Source organism: Plodia interpunctella, chromosome Z (genome assembly GCF_027563975.2).
Source record: "Plodia interpunctella isolate USDA-ARS_2022_Savannah chromosome Z, ilPloInte3.2, whole genome shotgun sequence".
Classification (NCBI taxonomy): domain Eukaryota; kingdom Metazoa; phylum Arthropoda; class Insecta; order Lepidoptera; family Pyralidae; genus Plodia; species Plodia interpunctella.
This window is the reverse complement of record NC_071324.2, coordinates 4,069,034-4,094,076: the sequence shown is the minus strand read 5'-3', so window position 1 is coordinate 4,094,076 and position 25,043 is coordinate 4,069,034. Positions and strand designations below refer to the sequence as shown.

The 25,043-nt window shown below is 34.6% G+C and overlaps 1 protein-coding gene across 2 annotated transcripts in view; it reads right to left on the bottom strand.

Moving 5' to 3' along the window:
* LOC128683127 (uncharacterized protein) overlaps positions 1-25,043 on the bottom strand; it is a 99,427-nt gene that overhangs the window by 10,539 nt on the left and 63,845 nt on the right. For both annotated transcript variants that reach the window (XM_053768399.1, XM_053768398.2), the window contains exons 9-15: positions 24,425-24,608; positions 23,924-24,048; positions 14,333-14,487; positions 4,631-4,692; positions 4,403-4,503; positions 1,540-1,680; positions 176-344 (exon numbers count right to left, since the gene is read on the bottom strand). In XM_053768399.1, the coding sequence (XP_053624374.1) occupies positions 176-344; positions 1,540-1,680; positions 4,403-4,503; positions 4,631-4,692; positions 14,333-14,487; positions 23,924-24,048; positions 24,425-24,608 (937 nt within the window). The remainder of the gene's footprint in view (positions 1-175; positions 345-1,539; positions 1,681-4,402; positions 4,504-4,630; positions 4,693-14,332; positions 14,488-23,923; positions 24,049-24,424; positions 24,609-25,043) is intronic.

Below are 25,043 nucleotides of genomic sequence, written 5' to 3'. Positions count from 1 at the left end.
AACACTTTACTATCATCCAAAGCAAACTCGTATTCATGTTATTTATTCGCCAACCAATAATATAATCTCAAAGAGGGTTCAATCACAGAATCTTCGAAATTAGCATGATACAAACTCATGGGGTACAATTTGAATTCGCACGACCTCCTCTTCTGAGCCATAGTAAAAGACTCACCGATTTTGTGGTTTCCTAGAGATGAGGAGCAGAATGAAGATCACAATGATGAAGAGCAACGTCATCATAACCCTGTTGAAGATCGAGCCTGGGGTACCGTAAGCCGCGATCAGGTCGAAGGTAACCACAATCACGTACATCACGCCGACTGCCTTGATCACGAAATAACCTGAGTGGTAAACAAATTAACTGTTGTATCTGTCACGTGGATTGTATCTTATCCTGTGGTACTAGCACATACATGAAGTATGACTGGCATAGGATGGTCATTGTGTAGTAGGTACTTCAATTAATATATAAAAAATATGTTGAAATCTGAAAATATCGTTTTCCATTTTGATATAGCCGGGTTTCGAACCCAGAACCTTGTAATCTAATATTTTGCGATTAAAGGAGCCTGATAACTACTCCACAAGAGCGTGATAGATGTTGGTAAACAAAACATACCTATTTCAATCAGGGTGAGTAAATAGAAATGAATGACTATAGCCATGGTTTATTGATATAGGTACATTTACAATTAATTTGTAACAACCTTCTACCGATACATATTTAATCAGTAGGTATATAGGATATACTATGATAGGTACATTTATGTTCACAGGAAATGGCATTGCTAGATATACGATAACTGTGTTAAAGTTTCGCCACAAAAGAAGACAATTTTCATAAAAACTCTTCTCCGAAGTGAAAGACACATTCTAAATTACTGGGTGTAGAAATCTTCGGTGTGTAGGTTCCTAGGATAGTATAGTGGACCAATAAATAGGGGATTTTCAAAATTTTGACAAAGAAGGGAATTGTTACGCGCGTAAGTACTCGCGAGCAAAAGCCTATAGCATACAATAAATCATAATATAAATATATATTTAGGTACATAGAAAAAAATACATGAAGTTTACTTTCGCCAGGCGTGGTAACAACATTCTATTCATAAATCTGTAGAACATAGTAGACATGACAATTGTATAAACAAGTTTGGAAAATTAATAAACGGGAGCACCTTAAATTGATCGAACACAATCACAAGCCTGACATCAGTATTGAGTTCAGAAGCTCAATACACAACGCTTAGATTTGATTAAATGCGTACTTAATCAATCCCTTTTGAAATTTCCTTAGCACTTTCGCGGACAACCGACTGCTATAGCAGTTAAGTACAACAATTTATTTTGTGTCTCGTCGAGTGTCCGCGTAAGTGTTAACCCGTCGATCGCGCAGAATAGTGACACAATAGATAAAAATAGACGCCGCTGTAAGGTAGACGAATACGTTTGAAAACGTCTGATGAACTGAAGCAAATGGATAATTCAGCGAATAGTAGTTTAACTTTGAATAGGGAAGCAAACCCTGGTTTAACTCACCAGTTTGTTCAGTGGGGGGTCCGGGGTCGACCCAGGGGAAGAGGCCGGGGCACATATAAGACCTGGCCTGGACCTGCCTGTAGACGGCGTCACAGAAGCGGGTACACATGGTGTTACTCCCGGACCCGCCGGGAACAGCGCCTGCACACACGCACACATAACGTGTGTTTAGTCAAAAAGGTAATAAAAAAGTACGTAACGTGTCAATTTGTCACATTAGTTTTAATTAAATAAATCATGATACAAGTCATGCCACGAGAAATTTGTAATAGGTACTTGTAAAAGGTTTTAAGCGTCATTGTAATTACTTTAAGACAATTGTAACGCACTTGGCTAGGTTAGGTTATAAAAAATATTAGAAATAATTATGAGTAACTTTACATTAAATTTCCATGTCTTCATATTCATAAAAAAGTCTATAAGTACTGAGTAAGTATTATTTTAACTTTCATTTCATCTCGCTTTTAATTTTACATTGAAAGAATTGATTTTTTTGTAAATAGCAAAAACAGAACGCTCGTATTAAATGTTGGGGTGTCGAGTTTAGCATCGCGTCTTGCGTAGCGTCCGGCGTCTGGCGTCCGGTTCCAAACTGACTGACGATGGGTCTTCAAGGACTTGGTGCTGGCGGGCGAATAGTGTCACCACAGATTATGTCATCAACACATTTTCTAAAATGGTAATAAGAAAGTGTGTGGGTGACAATATTCTTTGATTGACACATTGTTATCTTCGCTCTTCGTCTTCTTCTACGTCTTGAAAAGTCTTGTTTTCAGCTGAACTAATGTGTATTGAATATTCATTTTATGCGAAATAAAAAACAAAAACCTTTAAAGAGTAGATAAATTATTTCACTCCCTATAGAATTATGAGAGCAATGCCTATTGCACCGTGTTCCGTCGTTTTCTGTACGTTTGGACGATGACGTACATCGGAAATTTATACAATTCCTACGTTGTTCTGCGTTAATCTGTCGGCGGGCTTCAACTTGTAGGAGCGCAAGGAGCAATGGGGCTCTTACACAAGACACAGTATTCTTCTTTACATACAGCTATTAACAAATCCCATTCAAGGGCAACTTCTCGCTTCTTTCTTGGCTATATTTTGTCTTAATCTCCCAGTTGATTGCAGTCTTCTCTAACGGGCGAAGTTTAGTCACCAAAGATTATGTTATCAATTCACCGGCTGTGATATGTACAGAGCCAAGTAAAAGATGACAATAATCTCTCATAACTATTCTTATTTTCTTATTAAAAAGGTTTTGTTTCGATCAGTTCAAGTTACTGTATATTGAGTAAAAAATATCAAAAACGACTTCTAAAGAGGAGAGAAATACAATCATTTCACTCCTTATAGAAGTAATACTCAAGATACAGTATTTTCATTTTATTACATAGCAATAATACTGAAACAAATCCTTTTTACAGTGTACCCACATAGATTTTCAATATTATGTTTGTACAGACAATCGCATATCATAACCCGTGCATAGAACAACGGGGTAACAGAGGCGAGTTCGAACATAATTTCGTTAGCTTGATGTGTAATTGGCTGTACATTTGGACATGTATATGTTATGGCTAAATTCCGAAGTGCGGCTACACCTAGTATTAGCTGGACAGACCTAGGGGTGTGCTTATGTTCGACTAGACCTAGATTCAGCTTCGTTGGCTAAACCTGTAATGACTGTAACATTGAAGACCGCTGCACCAAGGTCTAGCCGGCTAAACTTATAGGTGTAGCCGCGCTTCAGGGTTATAGCATATAAAAACTTTGATGGCTAGGCTAAATGACGGTAGAAAGAAGCCCAAGCAAGAGTGGGGAAATCTGTAGTATCCAGTAACTTAACCAATATAACGATACATCAGAATCCTAAGTAGGATTGTATAATAAAGATGTGTAATGTCTATATACAAATATTTCGTTTGAAATCTGTCTGGGTGTGAAGCCTTTGTTATTTTTAATGAGGGTGGTGTGTCTAATTGTAAACTTAAACCTACACGGAGTATCTGAATACAATTTAACAAATATTTTGTAGCTAAATTAATTCCATATATATTATAGAGTTCATTTTGTAAAGGTGTAAGAAAAATTTTTTTTTTCTTTATGTAAGTCAAGGAAACCTCTCAAAAGAAAACATAATGAAATTCTCAAGAAAGTAATTTTTAGTAGTCCTCACTTAACGAATAAAGGGCACTTTGAGCTTGTACTTTTATGTGGTGTTTGAACCTTGACAGCAGTTAAGTTGGTCACAGTATAATGTACTTATAAAAATAATACAAAAAATTGCTTATTGGAATTAAAAAATAGAAATAATGGTTTTAACAAGTAATTTTTTTCTGTAGTTTTAAATTAACTACTATGCAACGTAATAGTTGATGCGAATTTAAACAAAGGTTCGGTTGCATCAGACAATTTTTATGTTGTCTTTGCCTGCGCAGAAAAGCGCACAATACGCCATTTTATCTAAACGACAGGTTAAATTTAAAGTCAAAATTGACGTCAATACGTGGAATGAACACATACAAAAAACTATCTTGGCACTATTAATGGAGTGCTTTCCCATTACCTTCTCCATTTCAAGTTCTATATATATGTGAAATATAAATATATAATATATAAATATATAATATATAAATATATTAGGACAAATTACACGTATACATATGTAGATAAACATCCAAGACCCGAGTCAATCAGAAAAAGATCATTTTCCATCATGACCCGACCGGGGATCGAACCCGGGACCTCTCGGTTCAGAGGCACTTTACCACTGCGCCACCGAGGTCGTCACTCGTCTATTGGGTGTAACTATTTCGTCGTCGAAATAGTTACACCTATTGGATATTTAAGAGAAACTTACCATAGAACTTGTTTTCAGCGTTATTGTCGATCAGGAAAGCGTCATCACGTCCATATTCCTCGCTCTCATCACCAGCAACACTTTCGTCAGAGTCGGGAGAGCTGCAACAGACTAGCGCTTAACATGGGTTGCGAAGGGAAAGAGGGCGGCCGGCCTTTCGCACAATATGGCACAAATACAAACAGACAAACACTAGATATTCGCAATGCAATCGCTTGCTTCCCTTACCTTCTAGTGACGCGACGGACCATCACGTGTTGGCTTGTGGACGGCAAGACCGCTGCAGTACGCTGCAATGTTAAATCACAATTTTAGTTTTATCTATAGCATAGTGGGTAAACGAGCTTGTTTGATACTGAGAAATCACCATAGCGTACCGATGTGTTGCTATTTAGTTTTATTTAGGTTTACTGAGTTTGTTTGTTTGTAAACTCTTTATTGCAATAGTCGTACAAAAGTGGACTTATCCCAATTCCCAGATAGGTATTTCTTCCAGTCAACCAAGTTTTGAAAGGAAATAATTTAATTCACAAAGTAAGGTAGCGGAAACGTGCATTTCAAGAAAATAGAAGTACACGAAACATCAAGCAATATAAAAACAAGGAATTACTTTATTATTTTATTTTGTTTTAGTTATAAGTACTTAATGTTCTACTTTTGTTCCTAAATACAAATAACTGTTAAAATTACTCACAATAACTGCACTTATCATCAATTACCGCGAAATGAGTATTCCGTGTTGATGTTTCATTTTGAATAGCATTAATGTTCTTCGCGAAAAAAAATTCTCTCCGAAGGAATGTCAATTTCAGCCAAATAATAGTTAAGACTTGAAAACACCGAATAAAGAAAAAGGTTTAAGATTTTCTTAAAATGTTAAAAATGTGAGGGGTTCTGGTGAACCCAAGACACAGGTTTTAGCCTAGTTTTGGGCTCCCACAAATTATTATTGGTTATTTATATACATCGTTGTGTACTTGTGGAGCTAACTAAATATTACTTGTATTGTGTTGTAAATAATAAAGTTTGCATGTAATAAATATTTAGTTCATATGTAATCTGCAGTTTTTTTTCTTTTTCTATAGTCTATTATGTAGTTCCAATATACCTAGAAAGGGCGCTAAACTATAAACTGCATTGAAGAAAAAAACATTTTTTGGTAAGTATTTTAACCTATAGTTTTCCCAGGTATATATATGTTTTAATGTTTACACAAAATATATGAAACTGTGGAATTAAATTACATATATACATATAATAAAATTGCAAGTGGGCTATGTTAATTTGTACATAGGATATATTAAAGAAAAATAAGTATCTCTATGTTGTATAAACATGATGCGGTTATTCAGCTGTACAGGGAATAGTGTAAATTAAAATCTGGTTAAGGTTTCATCGCGATACGTTGCTTAGAACTTTTTATTTATTTTGATAATAATAAGTTATGAAGTCAACGCGGGCGAAGCCGCGGGCAAGAACTAGTGTATAATATTCACTTATAGGTGGCATCGGGATACAAAGATCTGAAAGATCTAGAAGCTACAATAATCTAGACTAGCGAGTGCTGGCTCAGAATGAAACACAATGGAGAACTTTGGTAACAATCAGTGGTTATTACTTATCTGCTTTAGGTCGCTGAGTCACCAATTTTAATAAAATACGCACATAAAAAATAATAAAATACTACAAATTTAATAAAATCTGACCGTTTTCCCTGTTTCTTACTCAACTGTTGAGTGTTAGAGCTCAGAGACAGCTTTGAATCAATCCATAATATGTTTGTCAGAAATAGGCACAATATACAGATAACTGTACAATATACTGATGAATTCACTTCGCACGGTCGCCGGCATCCCTAATTGTCAGATCTTCAGTACGCATATCAAGCAAATACAATACAGAAGCGTAAGCCAACGTATGCAAACACGATATTACGTACCTACCTAAGTATCTTTCAACAATAATGTTATACAAACATAGAGCCCAACAAATGGTACCTGTAAGACAGAAGGTCAATCAGCAAGAAAGAAAATCAGTAAGAATTAATATCATAGGTAGGTGAGACCCAGGCATCCAAAATGTAGCATTTTTATTCGCCTTTTCAGTTGTTTCTGGACTTCGTTAATCTTGAGCTGACGCGAAGAATGTCACCAAAGATTATGTTATCAATCCGCTTTCTCAAATGGTGATGAGAAACGCGAGTGATGACAATAATCTCTGATAACACATCTTTGGCTACAATGAAAAGTTTTATTACTAAGTTAATTAATAAATGAGAAAAGCAGGTATCGATCATTGTCTTCAAGAAGCCGTCGAAAACCATTCTTTCTTCTTGTTTGGCGTGCGAGAAGTGTGCCAAAGGTGTATGTCATTCACTCACAGTCCCATTGGAAATGGGACTGTGTAGTGACGACAATAACCTCTGATCATACTTTGAGGCAGGGGTCTTCATGTCTTCCGTCCTTTCTTTGCTTTTTCGTTCATTCCAGTCTTCTTGCTTCATGTTGGCGTGCGAGGAGTGTACCAAAGGGTTATGTCATACACACACAGTCCCACTGGAAATGGGACTATGCTGTGATGACAATAACCTCTGAGCACACTTTGAGGCAGAGGTTTTAATATCTTCAAACCTTTCTTTGCTTTTTCGTTCATTCCAGTCTTCTTACTTCATGTTGGCGTACGAGGAGTGTGCCAAAGGGTTATGTCATACACGCACAGTCCCATTGGAAATGGGAGTGTGTTGTGATGACAATAACCTCTGAGCACACTTAGAGGCAGAGGTCTTAATGTCTTCAAACCTTACTTCGCTTTTTCGTTCATTCCAGTCTTCTTACTTCATGTTGGCGTGCGAGGAGTGTGCCAAAGGGTTATGTCATACACGCACAATCCCAATGGAAATGGGAGTGTGTTGTGATGACAATAACCACTGAGCACACTTTTAGGTAGAGGTCTTCATTTCTTCAGTCCTTTCTTGACTTTTTCATACAATTCGGACATCTTTCTTCTGGCTGGAGCGAGAAGAGTGTCACAAAAGATTATATCATAAGTCCGCTTTTTCAATGGAAATGAAAAAGCGTGAACATGATAATAATCTCTGATAACACATTTTAGGCTGGAATTTTTAATTCATAAAAAGGTTTTATTAACATTATTATTATAATCAACCATTTACCGCAAGTAACGAGGGTTCTGTGTTTTTTAGATACCCGAAATAGGTATACATATATTTATTTATTTATATATATATTGTATACATTTATTTATCTCCTTTTATAGTTTTATCAACAACTCAATATTCTCAGTACTAAATTTTCTATTTACATATGTGTAAGTATAAATACTAATAAAAATTATTTTACAGTTAATATAAATTAATTTCGTTTTGGCTTCAGCGTACAAAAAAGAATCTCATAATAATAAAAATTCTTTAAATCTAAATTATGAGAGTAACATTATAAATATCAAGGACAATTTCAGATTTGAATAAAATGAATGCAATTCAAGTTAGCTAGTAAACATAAATACATGTAAACATAAATATAAACATGATTCAAAGTAAAGGAGCCTGGGAGACGAGTAAAATAGCGGGCGAATTCTTATTAAATTTTGACGAACCTTATTGCATATTTTTCTGATGATATGTTCAATATTATCGAAGCGAAGAACAAAGAAACGAAGCCGATATATATATGTAAATCTGCTTTTGCTTCATCAACGTAGTAATTCATTCTGAAATATACCTATTTATATTTGTTTTAAATGTACTTTATTGATATGATTTATAATTTCATTACGAGAATTTAATTGATGAATACAAAAATGTGGTTTTTGGTAGACTCCATTTTGAGTATGAGGTACTTAATTAATAGATCATGTAATAGATAACAAAATAGGTTTCAGTCAATGCTGCGGTTGAAAAGCCACACAGCCATCAAATTACTGATTGCAATCAATTCGAACATGTGAATGAATTTGGTTTAATCAAAGTAGATTTCTACATTCACAAGCTACACAAAATAATTCAAATTCACCCCTATTACCTCGCATAAAGTTACACGATACCTATGTTAAAATAAATTCAGCCAAAAAGTTACGTTATTTCGTAGTTGAAAGCGGTTAGCCATTGGCAATTGGCACAAATGTTGAATATTTAGTGAACGAATTCTTAAGTGTCTTTGATAACAATGCAACAGGTTGCCTTGCGACTGGACTTACAGATATATCCAACCCTACTCACTAAAGTAAGTTTTATCCGCCCTTGGCAGTACTTAACAGAACTTCAGATAAAATGCTATTAAGTGAACCGAATTTAATTAATATATAATTCCTACAATTTATAGTTTTAGATTAATTTTATTTTTTTATTTGGTCAAGGGCACTGTCCCGGATAGGCAGGGGCGTGGGTTCAATTCCCGCTCGATTCTAGATTTTTTTTCATCTCATTATTATTTTAAAAAATAAGTTAAAAAGCATGTGTGACATGAATAACAAATCCATTTAAATTTATTTTGTTCTTAGTACGAGTTTAATTATAATAAATTTTTAATTTTGTATAAATTAATATGCAGTTTACTCAATGCCTATACTTTTGATATGCCATAGTCCAGTGTGAGAATTATAATTGAACCAGTAGTTCATTTATAATATTTAACAGTAACCACTAGATACCAATAATCCTGATAAAGGGTGTCAATATGAAATTGGAAAACATCAGATGGTTAATAATGTTAATTTCAATAAGCAAATAATGTTTTATTTAAAAACTGTATTAATATTTAATTAATAATAATATTAATGAGGATAAATTGCTTACTTGGTCTAACAACTAAAAAGAAGAACGGTCTTCTTCTTCCACCACTTCGCACGGGCGAAGTGGTGAAAAAAATAGAAGCATAGTGGACCCTGGGCTCCAACGCTCCATGGCCGCGGGAGAAACAGGGAAACGCAGAGATTACTGAGAATTCAGAAAAACTAACTGGTCTGGGCATTATCACTGACAAGTTAGAGAAAGACAACAATATTCCTAAGCGCAATAAGAAAATAATCTATCCATTTCAGCTTTTTATGAAAATGTTCCGCTTTTATACTACTTTTCCAGATTTAATGAAATATAGTAAATTAATTCCATTATTCAAAAAAGGTGAAAAATCTGAGCCTAGCAATTACAGACCAATTTCCATATTACCCGTATTAAGCAAGGTATTTGAAAAGATAATGCTCAATCAAATGCTACATCATTTTAAGACCCATAATCTTTTCCACGGCCATCAATATGGCTTCACTGCCGGAAAAAGTACAACTGACGCGGGAGTGGCTCTTGTCAGTCATATTTACAACGCGTGGGAGAATTCACAGGATGCCATCGGAGTATTTTGTGATCTTTCCAAAGCATTTGATTGTGTAGATCATGAAACACTTTTGCGAAAGCTTAGTCAGTACGGTTTTGATTCTAAATCAATTGAGCTAATAGCTTCTTACTTAAAAGATAGGTTACAAACTGTTGATATTAATAACGTTAAATCAAATGGTTGTAATGTAAAAATTGGCGTCCCACAAGGCTCAATTCTAGGACCATTTCTCTTCTTAGTTTACGTCAATGATCTGCCATACATGGTAGAAAAGCGGGCTGACATCGTGCTGTTTGCTGATGATACGTCATTAATCTTTAAAGTAGACCGCCATAGCGAAGACGTTGATGATGTAAATCGTATTTTGTCTACCATTTCAAATTGGTTTTCTGCTAATAACTTATTGCTGAATGCAAATAAAACCCAATGCATTAAATTTACACTTCCCAATGTTAGGCAGGCTCACGTCGACGTGACTCTGAATGGAGAAAGCTTAGATTTTGTACTAAACACCAAATTCTTAGGAATTACCCTTGATTCCAAATTGCAATGGGATGCTCATATTAATGGCCTATCTAAAAAGCTTAGTTCCGCGGCATTCGCAGTTTGGAGAATCAGACAACTGACGGACGTGGCGACTGCTAGATTAGTTTACTTTAGTTATTTTCATAGCTTAATGTCCTATGGGATACTACTTTAGGGGAGTGCTAGCACCATTAACACTATTTTCATTTTACAAAAAGAGCAATACGTGCTATATACGTGGTTTGAAGAGAAGGGATTCCCTTAGAGATTTTTTTAAAGATATTAATATTTTAACTTTATCTTCTCAATACATATTTGACAACATTATGCATGTCCGGAAAAATTTAAACTTATTTAAAAAAGTTGGTGATTACACTGATAGAGCCTTACGTAATAAAGATAAATTGTCTGTCCCCGGGCATCGGTTGGCCAAAGTTAGAACGTCTTTTGTTGGGAACTGTATCCGTTTTTATAACAAATTGCCTAAATGGATTCTTGATTTGCCGGACAAAAAATTTAGAAATTATATAAAAGAAGTACTTTGTAAAAAGGCATATTACAAGTCTGACGATTATGTGGATGACAATAATGTTTGGCCCAAGCATGGTGCAGTATCCTCATAACATATGTAATTGGTTTATGATATTATTACGTACGTGTTGTACATTTAGCTTTTTATTTTATAAATATATGTATATTTTGTGAGACAATTTTCAATAATTTTATTGGAAATTCAACTTTTATTTTATTTATTCATTCAAATTTTGACATTTTTAATAATGATGTAAATTCGTCCTCCTAATTTTTAATATATGTATAAGACCTATATTTGTTAATTGACGTCCTTGGAGAAAAGGCTGCGGTGAAGCTTGTTGCGCCGCTTCTTCTTCACCTGCGCTTTGGAAGCCGGCAGTAGACTTAGTTTAAGTAATTGTTGACGTCAATAAGTGATGTATATCATCCTAAATTGAATAAAGAATTTTGAATTTGAATTTATAGAAAAAAATACGTAGGCAAAGTTGCGGGCAAAAGCTAGTGTAAATTATATTGGTGAGAATTTCAAGATACAATACAGTGCACATGATAATATTTTATCCATATTATATCACGATAACATACGCGTCTCCGTTCATATCGCTCAAACGACGTATCGAATTTAGTAACTAATCGGCATGTCGAGTGACATGCATGACACTAATTTTAGGCCACGGAATCCGAAATTACAAAGCAAAAAGAAATACATTACACTGATATAGATTTACCATATAGCATTACCTATTTTAAAATACAACGTATTTTTTTATTTCACTAAATAAAATTCACATTTAAGAAAGACAGGAATGTTTTGATGAGTCCTTGTACTTGGTATTTTAATTGAAGCTCATGTTTTCGGAACACCCTTAACGTCGTTAACCTAGGACGTCAGGTGCGACAAATATTGACACATTGCACCCTGTTTATATTAGGTTATATTAGGTCAAATAGCCAATTTAATTTTGATTTGTTGCCTGCAGCGGTTTGTGTAAAGCCATTGATTTGAGCTGACCTAGCGCCGCCGGCCGTGTGATGTAGTCGAATGAACTTCTGCTCTCAATTGATATTCTCACCTAATCGTAATAAATTTTGATGACAAATGTAACTAATTTAGTTAATATTTTTATATTAATTAAATATTTTTTGTTCTTACTCATAAAACTAATCATAGCCAAAAATATTTTTTTTGGCTATAATTAGTGTAGATGTTATAATAGTGTAGATGTGGCGGGACTTGTGCCTTATAGAGCTGTGCATCAAGTGTTGTGGACTGTACTACCGCTTTGTACTCCCGACTATACCAAACTTTTAGAAGCCAAGTTGGCTTTACTGTGATATATTTAGTTGGTTTATAAATTAAATTAGTGCTCTTAATGCCCAAGTTATTGAAGAAAAGTCAATTTTTAACAATTTTCAAAACTAAAATTTAAAGAACACAATTTATTTAGTCCGTTCGATAAATTTGATTGGTTTTTGTAATATTTAAGTTACATTTTATTGTTTCTCTGTATTATATTTAAAGTTTGTTTCCCAAATAATAAAAAATATATTTATTTATAAGTAAGTTCAAATAACATCAAACGGACAATAAAAAAATAAAACATTTTTTTTCTGTAAGTTAACTTACAGAAAAAAACATAGATAAAATAAATTATGTATTTCTTACCTAACAGATCGAAATAGATTTTATTATGTCAGTTAGAAAAGCAATTAAAGATGATACAAAGCGGAAAACGCCTGTGTAACATCTATTTAAATATTTAGGCACGATTCAACGCCAATGCCGAGTTTTCCGAGCGACTGAAGCCCCACTGGGCTGTGTATGGCTTGTTTATGTGTGATTCTACCTTTATTGAACATTCTGCCGTCAGTTGTATGTGAGATAGTACCCTTATTGTACATTCTGCCGTCACTTATGTGTGTGACTACGAACTTCTCTCAGGTATTCATGGGACGTAACAAATATGCTGCAGTCGTATTGAATGTAACAATTTATTTTAGTTGTAACAATATAGAAACCCCTTTTGGGGTTTTCGCTTATTGTTATTTATATCCATGACATGGTTTACATGATCATTTATAATAATACATTACTAGTGCATTGAAAACGTCGTTTCTATTTTCAATTTTATGTCATGTAATTTTCAGTTATATGACATTGTATGTAATGTTAATTATTGTATGAAAAACAACGTCACGTCCACAATGAATAAAATATATATGTATAGGCCTATATGAAACAAAAATATTGTGTAATACAATAAATATGGGAATGTTTCTGACTGTCAGAATATTCTAACATTTGGAGTGCATGGTCTGAAAGTTAAAATTACTTGCCTTCCTCGTATGTTAGATACCTAATATGTCAAAACTACAGCTCACAATTAATTAGTTAATAGTCATTAATTAATTAATTTTGAGCTGTAGTTTTGATATATTAGGTATCTAACAGCTACAGCTCAAAATTAATTAGTTAATGACTAAATTGCAAAGTGATTTACTTGGAACGTGCACTGGCTGCTGCACAGACCGAAAAGACCGCATGTGAGCGAAATTAGTTGTTGGTCCTTTCAGGCAAAATACAAAACGTCCTTTCTGGCAAAATAGAAAATTAAATATGGTATATGAAAAATAATAATTCTAGAAACACTGTCAAATACGTAGTATTTACTGTATGCATGTACTGTATTTATAGAACAAAATACTTAGATATTTACTGGGGCAAAATTCGACTTAGCTTGTTTAATGTGTCTACCTCTGGGTAAATTCTTGATGGAAAAAATTCTATTAGATAATACCAATATGATGTATACGGCGTTATTAGTTAAAAGTACGTGAATTTCAATTCACGTAAAAAAAATTCATTTTTTTCTCGCGATAGATTAACTTTCACATATAACCTACGTCGTATAGGTTGATTTGCGGCCGCATCCGCTGACTGAGTTCACCGTTAGTGTATTTTGTTTTTATTTTATTCTACCATAATACAATATAGAACAAATTTAACATATTTGGCTGAAATAGCAAATCCACATTTAAAAATTACGAACGAAACAATATTAATTGTGAACGAAGCCGCGTAACTTCTAGTATTACAGTAAAACCTTTTTTATAGGATTACGTGTAACGGTCGTCTTGTCTTTTTAATAGGTGTTAACTCGTCTGACACCTAAGTAATTATGCAATTAGAATAACTATGTTACTTAAAGGGGGATAAAAAGAAATCTCGTAGGTACATACTTACAACAAAAATATATAAAACGCATATACCATTAACTAGGTAGGTTTAGATCCTTTCCGATATCAAGTATTGTCGCGTTTCTGGATCTGTAGGTCCGTTCTAAGAAGTACCTACTCATGTTTTTGTAACACCCTCAATGCATCATATCAAGGGAGACTTGATGATATGCTTTTCAGGTACTTTGTCACCAGACGTCTCCGGAACTATGTCACTATAGTAATAAAATAAATGTATCCTTAAAGTTATAAGATACTACTGTGTATATAAATAAAGTTGACTTACGGTAAAGGAGGTCTCACGGTTGGCAGAGGCCGTTCCCTCAGGGTCGACGGGCGTCCTCAGACTCTGCGGAAGCAGCTCGATCAGGTTGGTGGAATGAGGCTGGTAGCGTAGCACCAGCACGCAGGTGGACACTAGGGTGTACGCCAGCAGGGTACCTGCCCGAAACCCAATTTTTAGAACACGTTCCCACTAGAGTTAAAGAACAGCAGATGTTGGCATTTTTGAAATGTTTTCGATTCATGTGACAATCCAATCCAGTATTTTGTGTGGTTCAGTATACTTTCACGTAATCAAAACCATTTTTAATATATTATATTCGTTGGATAGTAGGATGCAACAAAATAAAATACTACCTATTTGTTCTTATAATATTATTGCTGTTTTCCTAAAAATCTAGAAATATGATCGTCAGTAACTGTGTTTGCAAAGGAGGTGATTTATAGTATTAAAAATAGTGATAAATATTTTACGACGAAATTGCCAAACGTAAGGAAGGTAAATCTACATCTTTCCAAATTTATTATTATATCATAACATCAAAAGTAAGTTAAATACCTAATTATTGACCTGAGATTTCAATAATCCGAATTTTGCATTGCATTTTTCACAAACAATACAATGTATGAATTTCCACCACAGAATTTGCTTTCGCAACATATTTGCGAAATACCATGGTAAATTTCCACATCTTAAATGTCAATTTATTGGAAAGAATTTCATGGCAAAATAATAAACATTATTCCAGAAATTGTTGTAGAAAAGGTAGTCATATCACGAGTAGAGCCAATCTGATGAAAAGGTTAATAATTTTCACTAAAAACGCCTTCCATTAATTGACTTTTCAGAACACGTTCATGCACTACAACTTAACGCTGGAGCGGCTATTTCACTTTACTAATTGAACAAAGTATAATTACTTGTAGTACCACCATATTTGAGGGTTCAACGCTCATGGTATAAGTGACAAAAGTTTACCTACCCCTTCTGTACCCGTATCTACTGAACATTTCAAATAAATGCAATGTAGTTTTTTTTAAATATCTACATCATGTCCCACAATTGGGCAGAAGCTTCCCCACTCTCTTACCATGTATTCCTGTTTTTAGTCTTTTGCATCCATTGCGACATCCAGCAGGCCATCAACTTTTACAGAGCGATTTCAATGCAACTCAATTCAATTTAGGAACGTAATATGAATCGCATTCATACAAAAAATTAAGTCGATGGTACGATTTTGCGATGCAGGTCAGTTTAGGTCGTAAAGTGCATCGCGTTAAGAGATGATGGTAAGCCCACAGGGCTGCCTCATTTTATGCGTCTGTCAGTAGGTATTTAGGTGGTAAGAATTTGAGCAGAATGCATACGACAAAATTGACCCGCCCAGTTCCATTTTAGCCAAACCACCGCACCGGTTCTCCGACATTTATAAGTTTCGTAGATACTGAATCTCAATGATCGACTTAAGATTTACGATGGACTGATGTTGCCCTATATTCTCAGACAATCTGGGACACAATATGTATCGGGTTAGCATTGTTTTCGATTGTATCTATGAAATTTCATTCTTATCAAATAATCCCGCCCGCCCCGGGTTCGCTCGTTTAAAAACATAATAAATTATACACCTAAACCTTCCTCAGGAACCACATTATCTATTGGTGAAAACCGCATGGAAATCCGTGCAGATTAAATCCAGATATATGAGATTATGTATTAGGAGCATTTGTAGAAGTCATACGCTGAAATAATGCTGCTATATCAATTCACGATGATTCAATGTTGGTTGGAAAGTCTGTTCATTGTCGACTAAACATAGCTTTCTTTACGAATAGATGGCTTGAATGTGACGTAACATTTGATATCATTTGGAAATTATATCATGATTTGATATAATTTAAGATATTTCATAGAAACGTTATTATTATTACAGTGTCTGATTCACTAATGTTTCTATGAATGTAAGGTTCTTCAAATAGTCTTCAAAATAAAAATTGTTATTAGATGATGCGATGGGAATATAACATTCCGTTTATATAAATATTTTTTTCTGTAACTCAAACACTTCATTAAAAGTGTATACCATAAAATTTCCGAATGTCTTGTGAAAAACTGGGACTTTTATATAATTATTATTATTTAATTTTTTTGATTTATATATACTTACTTAGTTAATTAAAAGTTTTATAAACTTAGTATAAGTAATAAATTACTTATCTAGTTAAAAGTTTAGGTTCCTTTATATAATATAATACCTATATATACCAGTATTTCTTTTATAATTAGTATATTTTATACCTATTGTGTCCACGAGAACAACTGCCGATAAACTCTTTCACGGTTGGGCAGGTTATGTCAATCTGTAATGTACTGTTTTGTTCATTAAAATAATAATAAAAAAAGAACATCAGAAGTGGCACGTCTTAATTATTTACGAGTTTTTAAATAAAACACCGTTAAACAAAGCAGGCAACAAGTGAAAGATCAAATAACTTTTGAAATATTCAAATTTCTATTTTCGATTTAGCATTAACAATACTTTCGCGTACTTGTTGCACAAAGAATTCAATTTAAGAGCAGAGATTCGTGTCGAGGTGGTATCAATCGAAACAGGATCCGTCTCAGATCGCCTTCGACATTTGCCTCCGTCCGGAAATTTACTGCCAGCCCGAGACTTCCAATATGTCGTCTCTGTGTAGTCTGAGCAATATCTTGTTGTTTTAAGATTATGTCAGCTCCACACTGTCGCCGGCTCAGTCACATGCCGATGCGAATGAACTTTTAACCGCAATGAGAAAAAAGCAATGTATACCGAATTCGCCTAGTTTGGCAAACTGTTCGACGTCAGTGTGGAGCTGGCATTAGGTAAATCTAAACACATTGTTGAGGTTAATACCTATCTAGGTATTGTCAATAAAAATGACACGTCATTAACCCACATGTGAACACATAATTCATAAATCATGTAATGTTTTTAAACTTTTGAGCTTTGAACACATAATTACATATGAACAGAACTATCATCAATCAGGAAAATATAGAAATAGTTCATTGCATATAGGTCTCTTAGTATCTTAAGTCGGAAAACCAAACAACATCGAGCTGGTATTGTTATAAGTTTCTCAGTGCAGACTGGGGCAGCTTCACCTCATTACCGAGCGTCCTAGGTGAACGTGGAACGCGACAAGGCTGCGTCATGAGGTGGACTGTGTGTATTACACGTTGTCGACGAGATCGCACATGCAGCGTTGTGTCACTCATTTAGGACGTCGGATTAGTCAAACATTTCGTCAATATGAACTTATCTTCAACTTTGTTGGTTCCTGAGTTCGACAGATACAAGATCGGTAACTGTTCCAACTATAATATCTAAACTAGAATGTAATATCTAGACTTACTGGCAAGTTAAACTATTAATATTTGCTTGGATGGAAATTATTTGTTGCAAATTCAATGTTGATTGAGCTTGCAGCAAATCAGCAGCTTAATCAATACGTTAGGGTTGTATGGACAGAATAAACATACACGTAAAGAGTTTCCCAAAGAAGATAGTGTCGAGTGAAATAGCAGCAAATATATATAATAGAACAGAGAAAGAGAAAATATAAGTTACGAGAAGCAGAAAATACAAGTTACTAGCGGTTCGCCCCGTCTTCGCTCGGATAAAACCATAATGAAAAGTAGCCTATGTCACTCCTGAATGTTTCGCTTATCTCTGTACCAAATTTCATTAAAATCGGCCCAGTAGTTTTTGAGTTTATTCATTCCAAAAAAATATACAAATCTTTCCTCTTTATATTATCAGTATGGATAAGCTGCACGGCGATCACTCAGAGCTTGGTTCATTAAAATATGAGTGGTTGGGTAAACTGTAGTGTTTATAACTTTTTTTCATTTACTTACTTTTTCATTTCTCTAACTTACTCATTCCATTCAACTCTGTCTCTGATGCAATCCATCCACGTCTACTTACTTCGATTTTCTTCTATTCTTGATAGGTTTGACTTTCGGGCTAACACTATCCGTGTATATTAATCACTATAATATACTCATTTATCTGTGAGATATTATAACTATTAATTTTGGCGTATATATTAAAATATAAAATAGGGAAAAAGAAGTCAATAGATAAAGTTTTAATTAATCAAATTTTACATTTTATATTACTTGTGTACAGTCTCGGACATAAAAACCTACTAACAAACTATCTGACTGGCAGTACCTGCAAACAAATCGCTCATCGATTTAGAAAGTTATGAAAATCCCACCTCAACCCAATATGTTTTTATTCAGTGAGATTTTATTGAAATTCAACTCAATTTTTATTGAAAAGCGATGATAAAAAATAGGAATATTTTTTAGTGCTCTTCCGAGGGATATTAAAAACGGACGCTTTTCAATTCTAAGAATTTCTTACGGGACACTTTATTATCGAACTTGTTGACCTGTGTACAAGCTCGATTCGTAGCGTTGATCGATCATAATTATATTAAGTTTGTAGTCTTGTTATTCGTTTCATCGCAGAACCGCTGAAGTGGAAAATCTGCGTCGCTGAACATAAGATGAATCGCGTTATTATTAAACGCGAAGAGGGAAGGTAATTCATGTTCTATTAGCATTAGTACTGCAAGGAAAAATTATCTTATTCTGTTATATAACTAAAAACGAAAAATACTTATTCATTCATTAATCACGAAATCTCATAAACTTCAAAGCCAATCAAGATGAAATTTAGAAGGAAGGTAGATTATGACTAGGAAATGTCCGCTAAATAAGGATGTTGGAAATTGGAAATTTAGGAGTTGCAATTTTGTACGAACTTAACGATGACATTTAAGATTAGGCAATATGAAATTTGTTATTAGTAATTATTAATTATAAATATCTTATTCGGAATAGGAATCGGAGTCAACGTGTGTGTTCAACCGGGTGTTTATTTTTGCAATCACCATGACACTACACCACGTTGATAAAGTTGCGCTTACAACTTTCTTCTTCTTGTTCCTCTGTGGCAGAACTTATTTAATTCGCCTAAAGGTATTTGATATGACTTATTTTGGCTTTATCGATAGCAAGTGGCATAAACTACTGTACTTAGTCAAATTGTTATTCAAGCTCATTTGACACGAGCAGGATTCTAAACCGGGCTTAAAATCAAATTACTGATGTAGTGATTAATAATGGCGTCCATTCGGAGAAAATTACATGACGTATTTTACATAATAATAATAGGACCATGCGCGCCAATTAGCATTGATAGTATATCAAAAAGCTGACGTTAATCAGAAATCGCACGAGCACAATGCAAATTAAATTTTATTTCAAACATACATTACTATATTTTGCTTGGTTTATATCATATATATTGAATCAGAAATAGTATGATATAATTTAAGCATAGTTTCTGTTAGGATACATACATAATTATTTATTCAAACTGTACTTACTAAGATGATACAATGAGTCTGTCCATGTTGACTTACGAGATCGTATCATCTTCAAGAAATTTAAAATTATCTAAGTATATTATGTGTGCAAATCCCCTGCATATAATAATGACAATGACCTGTCCAGGTCATTGTCATTCATGAAAATTACTAAGGACTAATAATAAGGACAATAATCATTAGTTCCATTTACTATACAAGTTGGTACTTTTGTTTTGCTTCCGTCCCCCTTTTAACTCATACGAAGAAGTTAAATCGTATATCAATCTATATGTATTAATTACTCTGGGGACTTACTATCATCTCTTAACGCGATCTACTTTACAAACTATAAATCGTACCATCGATTTAATTTTTACTACGAATGCGATTCATTTTAGGTTTCTAAATAGAACGGAGTTGCATTGGAATCGTTCCGTAAAAGCTGATGGTAAGCCCCCTGATTATGGCGCTGGAATCTGGGTAGTGTACTACAATAATTGATATTAAATCTGGAGTTTAGGTACATTTAATTTGTTTTGACGCGTCCGATATAACAGTGACAAGGGTCTGATGGTGTCGGCTGGCGAGTCCATTTGTTATTGCTATAAACCTGTCGGACTTCGACTAATTTGATTTGCTTCCAAGAACCATACGTAGGGGTGCGCTGATGAGACCTTACACGTCTGTCTGTCTCATCGTTAATGATGTATTTTGATCTAGTCTATTAATTAATAGCCTGTGTACACATCATGTACTTACAAACACTTGGAGAGACAAAGCCATAGCCATGGATTGCGTTACTCAAAGGCTACGTTAGCTGTATGGCGGGATCATTAATGAAATTCGGATTAAATAGTGACTAGTCAGTCGCCTATCATATAATATTCATTGTTGCAGAAATGTAGTATGTGAAAGTATGTATTTTTTAAAGTTAACTTTGGACCCAGTTTGTTCCTTTTGAGCTACATTTGCAGTGTCTTCTTTCCATTTTAGTGTTTGATAAATTTGCAGTCCTTTATCTTTAGTTACCTATTTCGTGTCCATATTTAATATTTAATTGTTAAATCTTATTGCTTTTGATTTTGCATAACGGCTCACTATTTAGTAGTATATAAACAATGGGTCCAACAGAATTTATTTCAAAGGGAATTTATGCCTCGAATTAATTTCACCGTTCTCGCAATATTAAAATATAAAAGTTTAAATAATAAGAAAAATATTCCGCTGAGAGTTTCAACTGCCAGCATCATATTGGTTGATTTTTTTCTAGTACTTTCTTTTCCAATATCAATATCATTTTAGCAAAATCAAACTCTGCCGAATGAAAAGCATGCAATCCTTGATAGAGCCGAAGGTTTATTTGGTACATATTTGTTAAAAACCAAAACGTTAGATTTTTATTACGCGGAAATAAAAAATAACTGGATACAAAGCTTTTCAATCACAAAGGTAACTTGTTGCAGCTTTTAACATACGAAAAACTTTCGTGATTGGATGGCGATCGAAGTTTTTATAAATCGGATCCTTTGAGGGTGGTCAAATATGACCTAAATTAATCTTTATCTTTCATTCGCTCGACTACGTTTCTACAAATTGGTTTTCTGTTTGTGTTTATGCGAAGTAGATTAGTTATCAGGCGATTCTATCTTGTCTACATGTCGGTATTGATTGCGGATATTGGAAACATATTATTATATTTTCAATACAAAATATACGACTGAATCATGAAACCAAACGAGAGCCAGAAAAAACTAGCAGGTAAAATTAGAGAAGGTAACGTCGGTTTCGTACTCGAGAGAACTACTGATTGAAGAACTTATAGGGGACGGCTTTTGGTGTTTATGAAACTTGTGATTAAAATCTCCAATAGACACAGCAGCAAGTTTTTAGCGCTTTCGTCCTTTATTTGTGCACTCCAGATGAGAAATTACTTGATAGAACTTTATAGCGCATCTCCATATTGGGTGTGTTGAAATGAAGTACTTAATATTAGTTTCAAAGTGTAAATAAATAAATATATTAGGACAAATCACACAGATTAAGCTAGCCCCCAAAGTAAGTTTGAGACTTGTGTTATGGGATACTAACTCAACGATACTATATTTTATAACAAATACATATATAGATAAACATCTAAGACCCGGGCCAGTCAGAAAAAGATCATTTTCCATCATGACTCGACTGGGGATCGAATCCTCGATTCAGAGGCAAGCAGTTTACCACTGCGCCACCGAGGTCGTCAAATATGAGAGAGAAAAATAGAAAATGGCTTCTTGTTTGCCCGAAACATGGAAATAAACTATAAGACTCTGGTACTGTATACTTATTCAAGATCCATCACACGACAGCAGAGGGAATTCCCAAAATAATCCCATATGTAGTATTAGAAGCTAAAACTTTGAATTCTATTTAGGTTTTCAGCTACGATGGATGGTGATGAATAGGGTCTTCGCGTCTTTTGTACATAGATAAACTTTTAACGCTTGATATTTATAATTATAATTTTCTATAAAGAGTTCGAATATACATTATTCGATAGATACAATACATTGTACTTCGAAACAAACAGAAAACACGGCTTTGTAAAGTTCGTAAACTATAATCAGTGTATCAAGCTTAACATTTACCTGAAAATATTTCTACTTATTTACATATAGGTATATGATGGTGAGGATATGTAAACCAAAAACAATAACAACATGGCCGACTCAATGAGCTTCTAACTGTCTGTTTAGCTAACTGTCAGCATGAGGGTATTTGACTTCCAATGAACAGGCAATAGAATTCTTATCTTAAGTTAAAGCTCAAAATACCAAGGGATTACTGATATAGTTGCGAATTATCATCATTCATTACTAAATGTCAAATTCTACTTAGGTGGTGGTCCTCACGACCATAAAATCAAGGACCATTGCCCGTACATCTGGGCAAAATCCTACCTACCAAAGCAAGAATCCGTGCCCCGCCCCGCACGGGTCTATTCGTGACAGCCAGTTACGTCTACACCTACCGTGCTAACTAAAGAATTCTTATCACACAGATAATAATCACAATGGAATACCAAAGAACACCATAAGCGTGTTCGCTCACTGACCTTAAAGCCACCTCGTGTATCATCACTGAGAATCCATAACAAAGTAACACCACTGTATTCTCTCACTGGCCTCAGAACCACTTCACCTCATCTCATCTCAAAGCATTAACTATCGTATACGCACACCAATTATACAATTTACTTCCCTAATAAATTAATATCTCAAAGAATACACGACCTATCCGCGCGACAGTGCTAAAGAAAAGTGAATCTCAAGAAGGCAACGCCCACCGAACAAGATTTGAATCCCACTCTTGTCCAACGAATGAAACGATTCAATCATTAATTTCATCCCTTCGCTAACCGAACTGACAACTGAATATTTTCCATGAATTTAGTAAGTGCTTCGTACAAAGGAGTACCTACTAATTCCATGATATTTTCATTCTACCAAAGTACAACGTACAATTATTAAATCCATGGTGTGACCATATCGTATTTCGAATTAAATCAGTTAACAAATTACAAACTACAAACCATCGCGTTAGTAGTTACTTTTAATCCAACACTCCGACATATAGAAATAACTATCGTGTACACTTTTCCCTAATTCAGTATATTTATTATAATCTAGTCTCATGCAGGTGTATAGAGACGTAATGTCTGTGTAGTCATAATTCTTCTTTTTTATCCATCACTGAATGTTGATCGACATCGTCAGCTTCTTAGGTATCTTTATCTAGGGCTATTCTGAATAACAGTTTTGACTCCCGTACACTCTCGGATGTTTTTGAGGCAAGACATCTTGCGTTCTCCCATACTTTCCGGCAATTTCTCCCATCATTATAGAGGTAATGGTATTGGGAGTTCGTCGATATTCAGTATCCTTAGTCACTTTGTCAAACTGCGGCCAACCAAAAGTACATCTCTTATAACATTATAGCCAACGAAATCTCACTGCGAAATGTTGCGACTATCAAGTTTTAATTTAAGGTTAATGCATGGTGAGCGAGTGCGGAAATATGGGATTTTGTATTATCGTGCTCTTGTGATGGATGCTATGTCTATCATTTTGGGTCGCTGAGCCCGGATGCTGTAGTGCACCGAATACTAAAAGTGACAAAGACTTACCGATGCTCATCATTTCGACCAGGACCTCAAGTTGGACCATCAACGCCACGAAGGCGGCCGCGATTCCTCCGCAGATGGTCGCAAGAGCAGGGGTGCCGGTGATCTCCGAGACAATCGCCAATTGCCTGTTAGAGTGAAAGATTTTAGATAATTATATTCATATAAGCTTTGTACCATCCCGCCCTATTTCTATCTCATCCCTCCCTAAAATAGGACCACTGTTTAAACCCTAGTGGATGTCATACGATTATTCACAGAATCGAATCTTCAAATTTTTAAGGGTATTGTTTTGAGCAGACACCGGCTTTCCGAGTTTCATAACCATGAATGAAACTAGAAACATACGAGCATCGTGAAACTGCTACAGTTTTTTGTAAATTTCATTTTGGTAGGACAAAGACTTCAATATATTCATTTAAAGAATTTACAGCATGAATAACAAATTAAATAGCACCTACATTTGGTTTTTCAACTATACAATTCAATTATAATAAGACTAACTTGAAAATAAGTCCATCCAGGGCCATGGCGTAGACAACTCGAGGCATGGGGAACATGGACCCGAACATGGAGACAGTCAGGCCGGCCAGGGCTCCGATGGCGACGATGTACTTGCATGTCGGCGCGTGGACGTACGAAAACATTTGCACCAGGGCCGAATCAGTATCCACTTCGTTGGACGGCACTATTGGACAAGGAATTGTGTTGTGTAAAACTGTCAATAGGGTGAATCCAGGTACTCGTTCCACTAGAGCCCTATTTCAATCCCCAGGTGCATCGAAAAGTAAATGAAACTATTCCATTATAGACCCGCAAGTATCCTTACGCACTCGTTTCCACTAGGATCACGGGGACGTTTTTATGGCCCTAATTATCATACAGTTTTAACAAAAAATTTTATTGCCAGATTTTATGTAATAAATAATTATATGTCCATCTTTCGAGAAAAATGTTTTTGTTATTATCATGTACCTATTGTTAAAAAAATATAGTGATAATGCTTCAACACTATTATGCTTCAAAAATTATGCGTATATATGCGTGTGCGTATGTATATTTTTATAATAAGTTAATTATACTTATTATTGATATTTCTAAATAGTATCATATTCAAATTCCT